Source organism: Hyla sarda, chromosome 1 (genome assembly GCF_029499605.1).
Source record: "Hyla sarda isolate aHylSar1 chromosome 1, aHylSar1.hap1, whole genome shotgun sequence".
In the NCBI taxonomy this organism is placed as follows: domain Eukaryota; kingdom Metazoa; phylum Chordata; class Amphibia; order Anura; family Hylidae; genus Hyla; species Hyla sarda.
The window spans coordinates 350,956,624-350,977,401 of NC_079189.1; the positions used below are offsets into that span (position 1 = coordinate 350,956,624).

General features: G+C 42.7%; 1 protein-coding gene across 7 annotated transcripts in view; it reads left to right on the forward strand.

The window, feature by feature from the left end:
* Positions 1-5,337, forward strand: part of MPDZ (multiple PDZ domain crumbs cell polarity complex component) — a 151,274-nt gene extending 145,937 nt beyond the window's left edge. For all 7 annotated transcript variants that reach the window (XM_056521362.1, XM_056521352.1, XM_056521381.1 and 4 more), the window contains 2 exons: positions 3,189-3,312; positions 4,560-5,337. In XM_056521362.1, coding sequence (XP_056377337.1) covers positions 3,189-3,312; positions 4,560-4,706 — 271 coding nt within the window. In that variant the 3' untranslated portion in view covers positions 4,707-5,337. The remainder of the gene's footprint in view (positions 1-3,188; positions 3,313-4,559) is intronic.
* Positions 5,338-20,778: the final 15,441 nt, after the last annotated feature.

The following is a 20,778-nucleotide window of genomic DNA, read 5'->3' on the forward strand; positions in this document are numbered from 1 at the left end:
AAGGACCAAGCCCATTTTATTTTTGCATTTTCGTTTTTTCCTCCCCGCCTTCTAAAAATCAATTTAGCAAATTTTGGAAGGTTTTGTTTTCACGCTGTACACTTTCATGTTTTCTTTATTCTGTGGGTCAATACGATTAAAATGATACCCATGTTATATGTTTTTCTATAATTGTACTACTTAAAAAAAATCTCAAACCATTTTAACAAAATTTGTATATTAGAAATTGCCCTAGTTTGACCACCTATAACTTTCTCATTTTTCCGTATATGGGGCAATATGAGGGCTCATTTTTTGTGCCATGATCTGTAGTTTTTATCAGTACCACTTTTGCTTAGGTTTTACTTTTTATTCATTTTTTATTTTTTTTTAAATAAAATGTGACAAAAAAGCAGCAATTTTGGAAATTTTTATTTTTTTACGTTTACACCGTTCACCGTACAGGATAATTAGCAATATATTTTAATAGTTCATACTTTTACGCACACGGCGATACCAAATATGTGTATTAATTTATTTTTTTACGCTTTTTTGGGGGTAAAATGGGGAAAACGGACATTTTACTTTTTATTGGGGGAGGGGATTTTTCACATTTTTTTACTTTTTTATTTTACATTTTTTTACTTTTTTTTAAACACTTTTTATGTCCCCATAGGGGACTATTCATTGCAATCCGTTGATTGCTAATACTGTGCAGTGCTATGTATAGGACACATCACTGCTCAGTATTATCGGGGATCTTCTGCTCTGGTCTGCTCGATCGCAGACCAGAGCAGAAGACCCCGGGAGACGGCTGGAGCAAGGTGAGTGGACCTCCGGCTGTCATGCTGGAGGATCGGATCCCCGCGGCAGCGCTGCGGGCGATCCGATTGTCCATTCAAACTACCGCACTGCCGCAGATGCCGTGATCTGTATTGATCACGGCATCGGAGGGGTTAATGGCGGACATCCGCGCAATTGCGGATGTCCGCCATTACCGGCGGGTCCCTGGTTGCTGATATCAGCCGGGACCTGCCGGGCATGATGCGAGCACCGCACCAGTGCTCGCGATCATGTCGGCGCGTAAATGTACGTCATGGTGCGCTAAGTACCACGTCACCATGACGTACATTTACGTCCATTGTCGTTAAGGGGTTAAAAGAAGTAGAATATTTACACAATAACATTAACTGAATTTTTGACCTTGATATTTTATTTTATTGCAATTTTATTTACCTCTTTTTACTTTGAAATGACTGTAAGTTAAAGATAAAAGGGTTGTGCCCACTTTTTAAAGAGAATGTACAGTCAAAAATGACCCATTGCCTTAACCCATTATTATGTTAGAGAGATATTCCGGCCAAAGACATCTATCTAAGGGATAGGGGATAAGATGTCTGATTGCGGGGGTCCCGTCCCATAGACAGGAATGTAGGGGTAGTCACATCTCCAGTCCCGTAAACACAGAGGTTTCCCAGACTGGAGCAGCAGCCCCGCATAGAATGCAGGTGCTGCACGGATATGTGCGGCACACCCCCCGCGATCAGACATCTTATTCCCTATCCTTTGGATAGGGGATAAGATGTCTTTGGCCGGAATACCCCTTTAAATATATGTATGTGTTTTTTTTTTTGTTTTTTTTAATTAACATGCCTTTATTAATATTTAAAATAGTGACTAAAAACTGTTTTCACACTGGACACTAACATAGTAGGCTGACACTAGAGATAATTTTATCAGTCATTTTATTATTGCCACTGACAGGATTCCAAAAAATGGTGACATTCCAATTATAAAGTTAGAGAAACATAACAGAATATTTATTACTGTAGGTCATTGGGGCATCTTGCAAAAAAACTAAACAACGTAGTCTCAAGGTGATAACAGGTGCTCAACCCCAAGTGCAATTGTGCACACATACAATGGGGTAGAGGACCCGCACCTATGGACAAGAGTGGGGTTTCAATCCTGTGGTGAATATACATTGGGGCATCTTGCCCTCTACCTGACAAAAAGTCAATCCATCCTATAAAGCATACAGCCATAAGACTAACCACCAACAATAAAGCCTAATATTGTGTCGGTGTCGTTTTTGTCACCTAAATGGCTAGGCCCTATGGACATCTGTGGTGTCTGGCACCAAGATGCTAACACCAAGATCCTTTAAGTCCTGTAAATTAGACTTGGTTTTCCAGCACATCTCACAGATGTCCGATCGGATTGAGGTTTCTGAACTTGTAGGCCAAGTTAACACCTTGAACGCTGTGTAATGATCCTCACACCATACCTGAGTGTGGTAGGTACATTTTCTTACCATTAGGGAATACCATTACCACAAAGTAGAATACTTGGTCTGCTAAAAGATGGTATGTGTCAATATAACATTCACATAAATGTCAGGACCCAAGATATCCAGTAGAACATTTCTCAAAGCATCACATGTCTGTGCCATCTTCCCATCTTCTTAGAGTATCCTGGTGCTATCTGCTCCCTGTAAGTTCAGAACACACTTAGCTATTCTGTAAATGAAACATTCTTTATTCCCATGCCATGCCCATTGTATGTACCTTTGGCAGTGGGATTGATCTGCCCTATATACAGCGAGCTGCCATCATGCACTGTGTGGCTGACTGCAGAATCCTGTACAGGAAATAGAATGTGGTATACAATCAAGGTGATACATTCCCTTTATGTATTCAGCCATAGTACATGTTACAGGGGCTGATTCATATGTGACCTTAGTAAGTTAACCCCTTTAAGGCTACTTTCACACTGCTGCAAGGCTACATCCACAAACGGTCAATAAGGCGCTTTTTTTTTTTTTTGCCTTTAACGGCCATTAGTGTGATGGAGCCCAATGGGAGGCCATGACAGGCACAGAGGATCCAATTTGCTTGAAAGGGATTCCCTGACATCCGTTATTGCGGCCGTTATTCCGCCGGAAGATAGCGGGAGAAAAAGAAGTTGCGAGCACAGATTTTTCTCCCGCTATCTTCTAACGGCCGGGCACTAATGGCATTGTAAAAGGAGCATAAGACATTATAAAAATAATAAAAGGAATCTTTCATTCCTCCTATTCAACCTTTTCAGTGTGAAGTTACAAAAGTTTTACAGCGATATTAATGCTACAATGTAAATGTTCTATACAATTCTTGCTCGGGTTATGAATTATGCATTGATTCTGATTGTAGTATGCATTTTTATATTAGACCTCCTCAGTACAAGACAATCATTCTTGAAAGAGGACCAGATGGACTTGGCTTCAGTATTGTTGGGGGTTATGGAAGTCCGCATGGTGATCTCCCCATTTATGTAAAGACTGTTTTTAGCAAGGTAAGTAGAAAACAGCTGGAAATCTCTGTTCTCAATATGCTCTCTGTCACCTGAGCAGAAGCTGGAGAATAAGACAGTGGTCTCAAACTGTGGCCCTCCAGATGGTGCAAAACTTCAACTGCCAGCATGCCCAGACAGCCAATGGCCTTTTGGCTAAGATCAAGTGTACGGCACCATATACTCTTCACCTTTGGCACTCACCCATGGTATCTCGGCCTTCTGGCTAGGATAAGGGAAATTTTTATAGATCCGGCCGGATGACTGGCCAGTATATCTGCACTCATCCACTTATTTATTATTTTGTATGTTACTGTGCCACTTTTACGTATTTGTTTGTACACAGGATTTGTCAGGATGTGGTAGCCCTTCTGGGTGTCCCTCCTGGCGGTCTAGGGGAGGTGTGTGTGGCCATTTGGTTCCTCACCTCCCTGCAATCCCTAGGCTTCTTGGCTTTGGTCGAGATGCCATCAGTATATGGCTCCTTGGCTAATAACCTGGTTAACGCCTAGGTTGAAGCCAGGTGCATTTGCGGCCCCTTAGTAGCTTCGGCGAAAAGGGTCTTTGAACCTGGATCCTTACAGGTGCCTTTTGGCCCGGAGGGGAAAGGTAGGTTTGTTGGGGGCCTCTCTCCTGTTGGAGAAGGGCTTAGCGATAGACCGCACCCTTTGCGCACGTTTTTTTTAGTGTAACACGTTTGCACTTTTTCTTGCACTTTGGGTGATAGAGAGCACTTGCCTCGGCTCTTAAGGGGAAAAAAAAAAAACGCTGTCCGGGCATACTGGGAGTTGAAGTTTTGCAACATCTGGAGGGCCAAAGTTTGAGGCCACTGGAATAAAGAGCAGGAAAGGATCATGTGCTGAAAGTAGAGGGTGGCAGCAAGTACAGTGACCCCTCAACTTGCATTGGCCTCAACATACAATAGTTTCAGCATACAATGGTCTTTTCTGGACCATTTTAACTTGAAACCAGACTCAACATACAATGCTACAGACAGTCCAGATCTGCAAAACATGTCAATGGCTGGAAGAACCGACCAATGGTAATGGACATTTCACTGGTAGAACACCTGTATTACTGAAGTGCATGCACTGACTGATTTGATTATTTTTGTAACCTGAGGAACCACTGTAAATGTATTAGAATAGCATCCACAGAGTCCATTACGAGACCTGTGTGTAGTGGACTATTTTGCTTTCTTTATAAACATATTGGAATTTCCCATAGTTTTGTTTCTGTCTTTTTTGCAGGGAGCGGCATCAGAAGATGGTCGTCTGAATAGAGGGGACCAGATCATTGCTGTGAATGGACAGAGTCTAGAAGGTGTGACTCATGAGGAAGCAGTTGCTATTCTGAAGAGGACAAAAGGAACAGTCACTCTTACAGTGCTGTCCTGACCCCGTGGCTTCTGTAGTACTATATTTAAGTGTCCATTTGTGTGTCACCAGTACTTTCCCCTGTGAAAGTACATAAAGCAGTAGGGCTCATACTATGTCAGCTGTGTGTTTATCTAGCTGCTGTCCTTTAACACACTGATTTACATTGTAGAGAGGAATGAATATGTTACAGCTTATTCAGCTGACTTGTGTGCTCTTCTCCTGAATGATTCCTGTAGGCCAAGTTCCAATAGCTCTTTCTGTAGCCACAAAGGAAGTATTTTAATAGTGTAAATCTATTACACTAAGCACAATTGTGCGAGGATCTTGGCAAAACAAGAGGTGAAGAAGATGGATTTCTTTTGAAAAACAAACATTTTATAGGTTACTTCTTTTTTTTATTTTGTTTTTACTGTGCTTATGTGTCTTTTGCATCACCACTTTGCTGCTATTTAGCCTATGAACAAACGAATGTTTTGTGTCTGTCTTTACTAGTACACTGGACAAATTGAAATTTATTTTACCATAGTTTAATTTTAAAGTATAACCTTTATTATTTTATATAGTTATTGCACAAGTTTGATTTGTTATGGTATAAGATTGAATTTTGGTGACTTAAAGGGGTACTCCACTGGAAAAAATTTTTTTTTTTTTAATCAACTGGTGCCAGAAAGTTAAACAGATTTGTAAATTACTTCTATTTAAAAATCTTAAACCTTCCAGTACTTAACCCTTAAGTTCTTTTTCTTTTTGAATTTCCTGACCGCAGTGCTCTCTGCTGACACGTCTGTCCATTTTAGGAACTGCCCCGAGTAGGAGCAAATCCCCATAGCAAACCTATCCTGCTGCGGACAGTTCCTGACATGGACAGAGGTGTCAGCAGAAGCACTGTGGTTAGACAGAAAATAAATCCAAAAAGAAAAGAACTTCCTCTGCAGTATACAGCAGCTGATAATTACTGGAAGGATTTAGATTTTTAAATAGAAGTAATTTACAATTCTCAACATAGACAAAAAGTTCGAATGGCGCTCACCTCCTCCGTGCAGGTGCAGTCAGTCCTCCTCCACTGTCTCCAAAGTAAATATCCAAAAAAAGCACAGCACTGGTAAAACCAAAAACTTTAATCGAAATCCATGTTAAAATCCATACGATACAAACAGGTGCAACCGGCAAGTGTGGAGGTAACAGCCTCCTAAGGCCCGGTAGGGCGGAAACGCGTCAGAGAGGAGGAGGCTGTTTCCTCCACACTTGCCGGTTGCACCTGTTTGTATTGTATGGATTTTAACATGGATTTCGATTAAAGTTTTTGGTTTTACCAATGCTGTGCTTCTTTTGGATATTTAATTTACAAATCTGTTTAACTTCCTGGCACCAGTTGTTGTTTTCCAGGGCAGTACCGCTTTTACACAGAAAACTAGAGACCACTCCCAGATAAATCTACATGTAATGAGAGGTGATCCCAAATGATACATTGCAGATTACACTGGTCTGCAGGAATACCTACACAAAAGAAGGTAGCACTAATGCCGAAATAAAAGCATTTGTTCCTTATCCAGGGAAGTTGTCTCCATAAGGCCTACGGAGACATAAGCAGTGTGTCTCCCAAAGTGCCAGATGGAGTCTTACAAGCCATGCCATGCCCCATTGAAAAAGAATATGCAAAGTACAAGCTACTTTGTATTTTATTTAGATCTATATATTAAAAAAATATAATCTCTGATACGTTTCAAATCAGAATGATTGAATTTTATTTGAAAATAATTGTTGGCTTAAATAATTGGCTTAAATAAGTTTTTTATTTATAATTTGACTTAGTATTTCAAACTTCTCCAACATGAACTTATCTCTAATATCATTCCAATATAACTTCAATATATGTAGATACTTATATACTAGTCTGTAATATACAAGCCTGTCATGTATACAGATATGAATAATATATATATATACATACAAGTCTGAATATATGACAGTCTTGTATGTATATACATGTTGGTAACGTAAGGCAAGCATAATTCAATGGCTCCACTAAACCCAAAACTTGTGTTTTCAGCTCTCAGAATGTGCATCACTAAGTAATGTACCTCTCTTAAGGTATTAGACCTTTTATAATCTATAGCAGTGATTTCCCACCATATTACTATTGGGGACCCCCAAAACTTGTCCACTATTTCAACTTTAAAGACGCTTGGAGTAGTGGTAGTGTAGACATTCGGTAGTGTAGATCTCTTGTTGGTTATTCTGCCCTAAAGCCTCAGGTTGAGTTTAGTTCAATAGCTTGTTATGCATACAGTGGGAGATACTACCCACAGGCTTCTTTTGTAAAAGAAAAGAACATGGGATTTAATAATGGAAACTGTTAGTATGAGAGCCTAAATTTTGTGTGGCACTACAGACAAAAATCTCCTCATCTGAATAGAACATGTGAAGAAGGAAATGTGTTCAATATGCTTTTTTTTATTCATAAACGTTATTTGAGAATATTTTGCATCAAAAAAAGAGAAGAAAAAACAAAACAAAAAGCTTTTCAGTATTCGAAATGAATGTCTATGTAGTGACTGCAGAAGAATCTCCGCACCTACACACAGCGTAGCTATGCGGCAGACAACACTTGGAGCCTTTCTGCCCGGTAATGTCAGATCACCAGTGTCATTTGTTAACAGTGTCAGATTTCCCTGGAGAACAATCCCAGTCTTTGTTTGTACTGTATGTTAGGGAATGTCAAGGATTTATACATATCTTATCGGAAACGCCTAACACTAACCTTCATTCCCTGAATGTCTTAGCCTGTAGGCTTCCGAGCAACACATTTTCATTTTCTAGAACATTATGAAATAACCTATACTCTCCCATAACATAGTCTGATATATATAGGCACTACAGCTGTGCCTCTGTGTGCTTTATAGTGTTCTTGTTAGCATGTAATACAATCTATTTAAAAGTGAACATTTTTATAAGTAACAAATTAAATTTGGACTTGCCTCCCTCCGCTCCCCCGGGGCCTCCAGTAACCCACTACCGTCCTCCACTGCAGTCGAATATTCTAATGTGAAAGTGGCCTAAAGAGCATTTCATAGGTGGACTAAGCCAGTGAACTATTCAGACATGGTTGAGAAAGTGACTTATTTCTTCATGGCTTGCATCTTCTATGTTCACATCAGTGTTTGGAGCTCTGTTAAAATAACAGGACTTTAGCCGAGAAGAAAACCCTGCATGCCTGTTATCATCTTTTGTAACGGAGCTCCAAAACGCTGATGTGAATTTGTTTTGCATTAAAGGGGTACTTCGCTGCTCAGCGTTAGGAACAAACTGTTACAAACGCTCGAGCCGGTGCTGGAGCTCATGATGTCATAGCCCCGCCCCTCATGATGTCAAGCCCCACCCATCAATGCGAGTCTATGGGAGGGGGTGTGACGAATGTCACGCCCTCTCCCATAGACTTGCATTGAGGGGACAGGGCGTGACATCATGAGGGGGTGGGGCTATGACGTCACGAGCTCCCGGCGCCGGCGTTTGGAACAGTTTGCTCAGCGGAGTACCCCTTTAAGTATTGATTTTTCTAAGAGTTACTTGGGTTTGCAGTAACATCTATCTAGAGCTTAGGATCTCATGGCTTGTAGTCTGTTCACTGACTTTATTTTGCTTAGATCCTCGAAGAACAAGAGACTTTTTGCTTCTTTTTTAGAAAGTAAAAAAAAAGCTCTCTCAGTGCAGTATTTACATATTTATTAATCATTGCTGCTATAGGTGAAACCTGTCAAGTATTATAAAAATATAGAACAAGTTAAAGTGGTATTCCCAACATCATACCCTAGGGTAGCAGGCACAGCTAGGAAAAAACTAAACTGGGCAAATAGTATTATCTATTGCATGTGTCCAAACATCAACCCCCCCCCCCCCCCCAATACCCTTGCTTGCCCTGTTAAAGTCCCCCAGTAGACCTTCATCTAAGAGGGCAAGCATGTCCACTACTCCTCCATTATTTGAATATAGTACTCTGCTTGCTTTTTCTGTGCAGTGATGGGGCCTGTGTGTAGTTTTGCCATTTTCACTGCTCAGGGCAAGTACTGTACCGTCACCAAACACTGTTTGACCTGTAGCTGCTCTTCCAGGGTGCTGCTCATTGTGTGACAGCCAAGCACGCCTGCTCCTGGGTATTATAGTCTGCAATAGAAGTCTGGCAGTCATGGGGTCTTCTGTGCTTGAACAACCAGTATGAAGAAAATGCCGGAGAACTAAGGGAATGCCAATTTCAAAACAGAACATGTAGAAGGTGGAGTGAAGGCACGGATAGTACCTGGGTATTTGGGTTCAAAAAGAAATAGGATGTTAACATAACTCTTTTTAAGGATTCTCTAGATAATGCTAAATGGCTGTTGAAGGTCTAAATGTTACATTATAGATGTATATACAGTAAGAGCTCATTTTCTTTCGGCAGTGTGGGGATTGGTAGAATGCTCCAAGCACATGTTGCACTCAATAGGCACAATGTAATTTAGCTGAATACATTGCCCCTAGATAATCTTATATTGTCTCCTTTTCATTTAACATATAGCAGCTGTTTAATAGTTTAGAAATTGTGTACAAATATTTCAAATATGAGATCCATTCAAATGCAGATGAAATGGTCTTTTAGAATTATATTAAAAAGCCTCATGCACATGGCCATATTTGGGATGCCAATAGCATTGTGGGGCTATACTGTAATTCTATGTGCTTCTGTTCCTACATGATCAAATATTACCAATAGTATTTCCCTTTAGCATTGCTTCTGAAGAGGATAGATACCTTACAAAGGCAATATTCTCTGGTGCATGAAGTGCCCCCCTCCCCGCTGCTGCACCATACTGTGAACCTGCAGTGTAGTCTGTTGCTCGCATGAGCTGTAACATTGTGAAAATGTTCCGAACAGTCCCACTATGAACTGCCTAAACCACCTCTTACAAGTCCTGTTGTTTGGTATGGATTTTATATTTCTTTTTGTCTTGTGTTAAAACAAAAATGGGAAATGCCCACTTTGCAAGTTTGCTTCCCTTTTACAGTAACAGGTTTTTAGAAACTCTAGTAGGTTACCCGATTGGATGGCTTAAGGGTAAAAAATACTGTCATCGACTTCCACCTTTTTATCATGATATTGTCCAAATTTCAGCTGTAACTAATGTTTAATCTATCTTTATAGCTCCATTTTGCTGAAGTGGAGGTCCATATCCCATCCATAGACATACATTAATGATGCTGGCTGCCGGCAGCTACCACAAAGAGAGCATGAGAACTTTACTATATTGTTGAGTTTGATCGGACAGAACTGTACGGGGCGAATCCATCTGTTGTATGTGATAAACTTGTCCTATTCTGTAGATTTAGAACAGTCTCTCTAGTTAACTGGTTATCCAAGCAAACCTACAGTGTTACTAATTCATCCGTATGCATTTAAACTCCAGCTTAAACTTGTTTTGGGTGACTGCTTGATCTTCTCTCTGTTGTGGAGATACAGCTTTGTCACATTACAGAGGGTTTCAGGCACATATTCATACACACTGCCATCCAAGGAGAAGAAGATGGCTGCTTGAGAGGTATTTTTTCCCATATTGGTCAGTGTGTAAACCAGCAGGGGATTTTATGTCTCCCTAGTGGATGTTTTCCATGATTTTATTAGGTCACGTATATGTCTTGTTTATTTTATGTAACGATGCATACATTCTTTAGTTGTCACTTTAAACATTTGTAGAAATTTAAGATAATTGTACAGATATTTTCATACTACTGTCTTGTTAAGATCACGGTTTGCTTTATTTAGATAAAAATAAAAATACACTTAGACCTGATGCTTCTGTGATTTATTTATTTATTCATTTTTTTTTATAGGAGGAGCTAAGCAGATTGATATATACCGTATTTTTCGTCATATAAGACGCACCTAATTTTATAGGATAAAAATCTAGAAAATAAAGATTCTGAACCAAATACAATGTAAAGTATAGGACAGTGATCTTCGACCTGTGGACCTTCAGATGTTGCAAAAGTACAACTCCCAGCATGCCCGGACAGGCGTTGGCTGTCTGGTCATGCTGGGTGTTGTAGTTTTGCAACATCTGGAGGTCCGCAGGTGGAAGACCACTGGTATAGGAGGTAGTACTCACGTGTCCCTGCCGCTCCGGACCCGTCACCGCTGCCCTGGATGTCACCCTCCATCACTGTCGCCGCGTCCCCGTCGCTCCGGAACGTCTCTGCTGCCCGGTATCTTTGCTCTCTGTCGGCGCCATGCCGTTGCTACGCACGCTGCTCCTATTGGATGACGGGACGGCGTGCGTGACGACGACGTGATGACGATGAAGGAGAGCGCCGGCCATGCAGGGTATCCCAGCACGGAGCAGACACCGAGGAGGCAGGTAAGGTCCTTCCCGGTGTCCTGTAAGCTGTTCGGGACGCCGCGATTTCACTGCGGCGGTCCCGAACAGCCCGACTGTTATTTTCGCTTCAGACACGGCGGTCAACTTTGATCACCGCGTCTGAAGGGTTAATACAGGGCATCACTGCGATCGGTGATGTCCTGTATTAGCCGCGGGTCCCGGCCTTTGATGGCCGCAGAGACTGCCGTGATAGGTGTGTGTATTCGCCGCAGTTTTGGGGAAGAAAAAGTGCGTCTTATTCGGCTAAAAATACGGTAGTTTTGAGGGAAAAGTTCCATGATAACTTGTCACTTATTTATGTAAACCTCTGCTCATTGCGGGCTAAGTAGTCAATTGGGCGGTTTTACTCAGTGATTGACAGCTCTCTGTGTATAAGTGTGCCTACAGAGAGTAGGTCTGTCCACAGAGGTGTACATGAATAATTGACAAATTATCCTGGAACATTCCCTACATAACTATACATCAATTTGCTCAGCTCCACTTGCTGTATAACATGGTTCCTGCAGATTAGACTGCTCTGTATTTTCAACCTGACAGGATTACCTTAAACTTCTCAAATTCAATAATAAACTGGAGATCAAAATTAGAGAGAAACGCGCAATTTCCTAAATGTCAAGGTCATAATGTAGTCCTATGTGAATATATCCTAAGATGAGTAAAATAGCAGTATTTTAAGCTTATTTCATATATTGTGTCTATTCTAAAGCACAGAAAAAAATGTAAATTAGATAATTAAAAAAGAACACTGATCAAAATTAAAGAACACTTTCAAAAACCTTGGTTATTGGTGTTAATCTAGCAACTTGTGCTAATTTCCTTAATGAGTTGACAAACCCTATTTAACTGGCAGCCTAACCCTCCAGTTTTCACTCACTTTGCAAAAATAGTGTGCCGTTCCAAAGTGACTGAAACCCTCCTGCAGCAGGTTGTCCAGATGAAGGCCAAAGGGGTGACCCTATCAGCCATAGCAAGATAGGTTGGTCGTCCCAAGTCTGTGATTTCTACAGTAGAATATTGCATCTTTACAACATTGCAAACTCATTCAAGTCCCCCAAGAAGGCTGGTTGCCCTCGAAAGACAAATGCAAGAGAGGACAGGATAACGCGGAGAATCATCATGGGTAATAATTTCAACTAGGCATGCACCGAAAGGGAAATTTTGAGCCGAAACCGAAAATTTAAGCTGTGCTTGGCTGAAAACCGAAACAAAAAATGCATTGCCCCACCCCCTTTTCTTTAATATCGTTTTTGTAAAATTTGATAACTTTTTTGGGATGTGATGTGACCAGAATCAGCAATTTTTGCTTTTGGGATTTTTTTTGCGTTAATGCCGTTCACAGTGCAGGATCAGAAAAATAATAATTTAATAGTTGGGACAATTACACACATGGCGATATCAAATATGTTTATTTTAATAATTTTTTCATATTTTTATATGGAAAATGGGAAAAGAAGTGTGATTTAAAAGAATACCCCAGCATAAGAAAACTTAAGGATAGGGGATAAGTTTCAGATCGCGGGAGGTCCGACCACTGGGGCCCAGGATCTCCTGTATAGGGCCCTCGGCTCTTTGCCGAAATAGCGCGTTTCGACCACAGCTTGACGCAGCGGCCGACATGCCCCCTCAATACATTTCTATGGCAGAGGCGGAGGCTGCTGAATGCAGTGCTCCAGCTCTCCCATAGAGATGTATTGAAGGGGCGTGTCGGTTGCCACTGACTACCGGGGCCCCATATGGGAGATCGCGGGGGTAAAAAGTTGGAGGCGGAAGTGTCAAGGTTTGGGGAATGTTTTCTGCAGCAGGAGTTGGACCTCTCATACAGCTACATGGCAGAGTGAATGCAAGTGTGTATCAGAACCTTCTTCAACAACACATGGTTGCTTCCTTGCGTTCATCACTAAATCAGCAGCAATGCAGGGCAATGCCCCCTGTCACACAGCAAAAAGGTTAAAGCAGTTCCTTGAAACTGAAAACAATGAAACCATGAAACGGCCAGCCCAGAGTCCTGATCTAAGCCCAATAGAAAACCTCCTTGGTGAGAAAGTTATGGGCAAGAAAACCACAAAAGTCACAACTGTAGAAGAGTGGTGCAAAATCCCACCAGAGCAGTGTGAGAGACAAGTGATGTCCTGTGGGGCGCAGATGTGACTGTTGTAACCTTCAGAAAACTTAGTTACAATCTTTCTCTGTGCTACAGTAATTGCTGTTCTCTAATTATGATCATCACGTTTTTTTTAAAATAAAGGTTTTATGTTGATATACTTTGGTTATTTTGTAAAACAGTGTTCTAATAGCATGGTGTACCCCTTACAAAAAAATCCTTCAAATGATGATCAATATAGGTTACGTTATTTCTGAAAAAATAGTGTACATCAATTGTTCTCTAATTTTGATCTCCAGTGTAGGTGGTGTAAACAGTCTCATGCCTAATCTGGACAATTTTTGGGCGAAAAAATGCTATCTTATTCCTGCAACTATTGCCGGCGCGTCTCTGTGCAGAGATAAAATACAGGCATTGTGGGCGGGTAAAGCAGGGCTCTGTGCATTGAAGCTCTGTAACATGCCCCCGACTCACACAGCAGACTGATTGACTAGCCAGGAGCCTGCACAGAGCAATGCTTGTCCCACCAACACTTCCTGTATTTTGTCCCAGCCGAGAAACACAGCCAATAACTGCAGGTACAGAAGAGCATTTTTTAACCAACATATTGTACAGATATACAGATAATGTTGTTATCTACAGTATATAATTGCAGGGCAAGGGCATACATGTACAGTGGGGCAAAAAAGTATTTAATCAGCTACCAATTGTGCAAGTTCTCCCACTTAAAAGATGAGAGAGGCCTGCAATTTTCATCATAGGTATACCTCAACTATGAGAGACTTGTCTCTCGCCGACCTGTAACTTCTTCTTTAAGAGTCTCCTCGGTCCTCCACTCATGGTGTATTGGTGTACATGGTGTATTAATGGCACCTGTTTGAACTTGTTATCCGTATAAAAGACACCTGTCTACAACCTCAAACAGTCACACTCCAAACTCCACTATGGACAAGACCAAAGAGCTGTCCAAGGACACCAGAAACAAAATTAAAGACCTGCACCAAGCTGGGAAGACTAAATCTGCAATAGGCAAGCAGAAATCAACTGTGGGAGCAATTATTAGAAAATGGAAGACATACAAGATCACTTATAATCCCCCCTCGATCTGGGGCTCCATGCAAGATCTTGCCCTGTGGTGTCCAAATGATCACAAGAACGGTGAGCAAAAATCCCAGAACCACATGGGGAGGACCTAGTGAATGACCTGCAGAGAGCTGGGACCAAAGTAACAAAGGCTACCATCAGTAACACTACACCGCCAGAGACTCAAATCATGCAGTGCCAGATGTGTCCCCCTGCTTAAGCCTGTACATGTCTGGGCCTGTCTGAAGTTTGCTCTAGAGCATTTAGATGATCCAGAAAAGTATTGGGAGAATGTCATCGGGACAATGTATTCGGAGAATGGTCAGATGAAACCAAAGTAGAACTTTTTGGTAAAAACTAAACTTGACAAGTTTGGAGGAGAAAGAATGTATCCAAAGAACACCATACCTACTGTGAAGCAAGGGGGTGGAAACATCATGCTTTGGGGCTGTCTTTCTGCTAAGGGACCAAGATGACTGACCCATGTAAAGGAAAGAATGAATGGGGTCATGTATCGTGAGATTTTGAGTGAAAACTTCCATCCATCAGCAAAGGTATTGAAAATGAAAAGTGGCTGGGTCTTTAAGCATGACAATGATCCCAAACCCACCACCCGGGCAACAAAGGAGTGGCTTTGTAAGAAGCATTTCAAGGTCCTGGAGTGGCCTAGCCAGTCTCCAGATCTCAACTCCATAGAAAATCTTTGGAGGGAGTTGAAAGTCCGTGTTGCCCAGCGACAGCCCCAAAACATCACTGCTCTAGAGGAGATATGCATGGAGGAATGGGCAAAATACCAGCAACAGTGTGTGAAAACCTTGTGAAGACATACAGTAAACGTTTGACCTCTGTCATTGCCAACAAGGGTATATAACAAAGTATTGAGATTGACTTATGTTATTGACCAAATACTTATTTTCCACCATAATTTGCAAATAAATTCTTTAAAAATCAGATGTGATTTTATGTATTTTTTTCTCATTAGGTCTCTCATAGTTGAGGTATACCTATGATGAGACCTATCTCATCTTTTTAAGTGGAAGAACTTGCACAATTGGTGGCTGACTAAATACTTTTTTTGCCCCTTTGTACATGCCAATGTCGTCTAGGGGTTACTGCCTCTTTAAATGTTTGAAAAAAATTTTTTTTGCCTTCTGTTCCTTTTATTGAAAATTTTGGTGCCATACACTAGGATATAACGTTCCTTACCCTATATTGATTCTGTCTCTCTGGTGGGAGAGCATAGAAATTGAAATATCTCAGATGTGCCATTTAAAGTGGTCCCCTGAGTGTAGAAAATAGGCTTTTGTTCACACAGGAGTATGCTTTTTCCATTAGACCTTAAGGACGAGCACCGTAAATATATGGCACTGCTAAGAAGTTCTTAGCGCACAGTGCCGTACATTTACGGCACAGCTTTCCTGGATCACCGCGTCTCTGGACACGGTAATCAGAACGGGATGACTGCTGATATCTCTCAGTAGCCATCCTGACATATCGCCCAGGGGGGTCCTGAGACCCCCCATGTCGGCGATCGCGGCAAATCGCCGGTCAATTCAGTGCTGCGATTTTCCGCAATTATGGGTCAATCGGGTCTCTGGTGACAGCCCCATTCACCCATACCCAGCAGGAGTGAGGAGGCACGGGTGCCGCCTCACGATCACGTGACTGATCGGTCGGAACGACCGATTAATCAAGGACCTGCTGGGCGGTGTTTGGGACGGCGATCGGAGCAGAGATCGGTGCCGGCGGGGGTCTCCTACCTTATTCTGGTCCGCCGGGGGTCCCCTCAGGATCGGTGGTGGCGACAGGAGCAGCAGGATCGGTCCCTGCGGCAGGATACAGCGGCGGCAGGATACAGCAGGAGGTGAGGTCTGTTCACCTCCTACTGTTGCTTAGCAACAACTCGCAGCATGCAAAGCCAAAGGGCATGCTGGTAGTTGTAGTTTTGCAACAGCTGGCGTTCCAACTACAACTCCCAGCATGCCCTTTGGTAGTCTGTGCATGCTGGGGGTTGTAGTTTTGCAACAGCTGGAGGCCAAAAATTTTTTAGGAAAAAGTGTGCATTCACTGTTGCATAACTTCATCTCCCGGCATGCACAGACTACCAAAGGGCATGCTGGGAGTTGTAGCAGTGTGCCTCCAGCTGTTGCAAAACTACAACTCCCAGCATGCCCTTCGGCTGTCAATGCATGCTGATTGTTGCAGTTTTGCAACAGCTGGAGACACATTGGTAGTGAAACAGAGTTTGTGTGCCTCCAGCTGTTGCAAAAACACAACTCCCAGCATTCACTGAGAGACTGTACATGCTGGGAGTTGTAGTTTTGCAACAGCTGGAGGCACACTGGTTGGAAAACACTGAGTTAGGTAACTGAAGGTTTTCCAACCAGTGTGCCTCCAGCTGTTGCAAAAGTACAACTCCCAGCATGCACGGTCTGTCAGTACATTCTGGGAGTTGTAGTTTTGCAACAGCTGAAGGTTTGCCCCCCCCATGTGAATGTACAGGGTACATTCACACGGGTGGGTTTACAGCAAGTTTTCTGCTGCAAGTTTGAGATGCAGCAAATTTTCCGCCACAGCTCTAACTCCCAGCTCAAACTCACTGTAAACCCAACTGTGTGAATGTATCCTAAAAACACTACATACACACATACCTCTACACAGTCCCCCCCCCCCCCCCCCCCATAAAGAAAAAAAATGTATTCTACGGCACTGTTTCCAAAACAGAGCCTCCAGCCAGGGCCGGCATTAAGGGTGTGCGAGCTCGCACCAAGTATATGTAATTTGTGTTGCCCGACGCCTGGGATTTAGCCCTGCTTCGGGCAAGCAGCGCTAAATGCCGGTGAAATGAAGAAAACTGTGCCCTGTAGCGGAATGTGACCCTCCGCACAGGGACACAGTTTTCTGCTTTGCAGGCCGCTCCCACTCATTACATTCCCACTACCCTGCCTCAACTGTGTCCCTATGCGGAGGGTCACATTCCGCTTCAGGGAACAGTTTTCTTCATTACACCGGAAGGCTTCACTTACCCCGCCCTCCTCCGCGTCTCCGGTTGGCTGGCCGGCCCGAGTCTGAAGAGGGACGTCGCGCATGTGACGTCCCTCCGCAGACCCGCACAGGACGTCAGTGACATCACTCGTCAGGTCGCCGCCAGAGAGAAGAGAAGCGTAAGTCAGGTCATGTAAGGTTGTCTATGTGTATGTGTGCAGGTGTGGGTGTCTGTCTGTGTGTGTGCATGTGTGGTTGTCTGTCTGTCTGTCTGTCTGTGTGTGTGTGTGTGTGTGTGTGTCGGGGGGGGGGGGGATGGGGGAACAACAATGCTACCTAATGTGGGGAACCTGCTTCTTCCTAATGTGGGGCTATACTGCACCTAATGTGGGGAGCTATGCTGCACCTAATGTGGGGAACTATACTGCATCTAATATGGGGGAGCTATACTGCACATAATGTGGGGAACTATACTGCACCTAATGTGGAGAACTATACTGCACCTAATGTGGGGAACTATATGGCACCTGCCACCTAATGTGGGGGAACTATACTGCACCTAATGTGGGGAACTATATTGCACCTAATGTGGGGTAACTATACTGCACCTAATGTGGGAAATTATACTGCACCTAATGTGGGGAACTATACTGCACCTAATGTGGGGGACTATACTGCACCTAATGTGGGGAACTATATGGCACCTAATGTGAGGGAACTATACTTCATCTAATGTGGGGAACTATACTGCACCTAATGTGGGGGAACTATACTGCACCTAATGTGGGGGAACAGTACTGCACCTAATGTGGGGGAACTATACTGCACCTAATGTGGGGGAACTATACTGCACCTAATTTGGAGAGCTATACTGCACCTAATGTGGGAACTATACTTCACCTAATGTGGAGGAACTACACTGCATCTAATGTGGAGAGCTATACTGCACCTAATGTGGGGGAACTGTACTCCCAACCTAATGTGGAGAGCTATACTGCACCTAATGTGAGGAACTATACTGCACCTAATGTGGGGGAACTATACTGCACCTAATGTGGATAACTATACTGCACCTAATGTGAGGAACTATACTGCACCTAATGGGGGGGAACTATACTGCACCTAATGTGGGGAATTATACTGCACCTAATGTGGGGAGCTATACTGCACCTAATGTGGGGGAACTATACTGCATCTGATTAGGGGGCAGGGGACTGGTGAAGGGGGACATGGGACTGATTTAGGGGGCAGGGGAATGATTGAATATAAAAAAAATTGTTACAAAGATTTTTTTTTCCTCCTTGTGTATGTTTATGGAGTAATGGGGGGGGGGGGGCGCCACAAGGTTAGCTCGGACAGGGCGCCTGAACACCTAAGGCCGGCCCTGCCTCCAGCTGTTGAAAAACAACAACTCCCAGTTTTGCCGGACAGCTACTGACTGTCCAGGCATGCTGGCAGTTTTGCAACGGCTGGAGACACCCTGTTTGGGAAACACTGCTGTAGGGTATTTTTGTGGCGGATTCAAATCCTCAATTTAGGCCTCAAATGTGCATGTCGCTCTCTCACTTCGGAGCCCTATCGTATTTCAAGGAAACAGTTTAGGGCCACATATGGGGTATCTCCGTACTCGGGAGAAATTGTGTTACAAATTTTGGGGGGCTTTTTCTCCCTTTACCCCTTATGAAAAGGTAAAGTTGGGGTCTACACCAGCATGTTAGTGTAATTTTTTTTTATTTTTACACTAACATGCTGGTGTTGCCCCATACTTTTAATTTTCACAAGCGGTAAAAGGAAAAAAAAGACCCCCAAAATTTGTAATTTCTCCTGAATACGGAAATACCCCATATGTGGGCGGAAAATGTTCTGTGGACGCACAACAAGGCTCAGGAACGAGAGCGCACCATGTACTTTTGAGGTGTAAATTGGTGATTTGCACTGGGGTGGCTGATTTTACAGCAGTTCTGACATAAACGCAAAACAATAAATACCCAAATGTGACCACATTTTGGAAACTACACCCCTCACGGAATGTAACAAGGGGTATAGTGAGCCTTAACACCCCACAGGTGTTTGACAAATTTTCGTTAAAGTTGGATGGGAAAATGAAAAAAAAAATGTTTTCACTAAAATGCTGGTGTTACCCTAAATTTTTGCATTTTCACAAGAGAGAATAGGAAAAAAGCCCTCTAAAATTTGTAGCCCCATTTCTTCTGAGTAAGAACATACCCCATATGTGGATGTTAAGTGCTCTGCGGGTGCACTACAATGCTCAGAAGAGAAGGAATGCCATTGGGATTTTGGGGAGAGAATGTGTCCGAAATTGAAGGACATGTGTGTTTACAAAGCCCCCATAGTGCCAGAACAGTGGACCTCCCCCCCCACATGTGACCCCATTTTGGAAACTACACCCCTCACGTAATGTAATTAGGGGTACAGTGAACATTTACACCCCACAGGTGTCTGACAGATTTTTGGAACAGTGGTCCGTGAAAATGAAAAATAAAATTTTTCATTTGCACAGCCCACTGTTCCAAAGATCTGTCAAACGCCAGTGGGTGTAAATGTTCACTGAACCGCTTATTAATGTGGGAGTCCACTGTTCAGGCACCACGGGGGGCTTTGTAAACGCACATGGTCCCCGACTTCTATTCCAACCAAATTCTCTCACCAAATGCCCAATGTCGCTCCTTTTCTTCTGAGCATTGTAGTTCACCCGCAGAGCACTTTACATCCACATATGGGGTATTTCCATATTCAGAAGAAATGGGTTTACAAATTTTGGGGAGCATTTTATTCAATTACCCCTTGTGAAAATGAAAAATTTGGGGTAACATCAGCATTTTAGTGAAAAAAAATCTAATTTTTTATTTTCCTGTCCAACTTTAGTAGAAATTTGTCAAACACCTGTGGGGTGTTAAAGCTCATTGTACCCCTTGTTACATTCCTTGAGGGGTGTAGTTTCCAAAATAGTATGCCATGTGTTTTTTTTCACTGTTCTGGCACCATAGGGACTTCCTAAATGCGACATGCCCCCCAAAAACCATTTCAGCAAAATTTGCTTTCCAAAAGCCAAATGTGACTTCTCTTCTGAGCATTGTAGTGCACCAGCAGTCCACACATGGGGTATTTCCATACTCAGAAGAGATGGGGTTACAAATTTTGGGTGGCATTTTCTCCTAAAATCACTTGCAAAAAATTTTAATTTGGGGAAAACCAGCATTTTAGTGAAAAAAAATGTCATTTACACATCCAACTTTAACAAAAAGTTGTCAAAAACCTGTGGGGTTTTAAGGCTCACTGGATCCCTTGTTACATTTCTTGAGGGGTGTAGTTTCCAAAATAGTATGCCATGTTGTTTTTTGTTTGCTGTTCTGGCACCATAGGGGCTTCCTAAATGTGACATGGCTCCCAAAAACCATTTCAGAAAAACTTACTCTCCAAAATCCCATTGTCGCTCCTTCCCTTCTGAGCTTTGTAGTGCACCCACAGAGCACTTGACATCCATATATGAGGT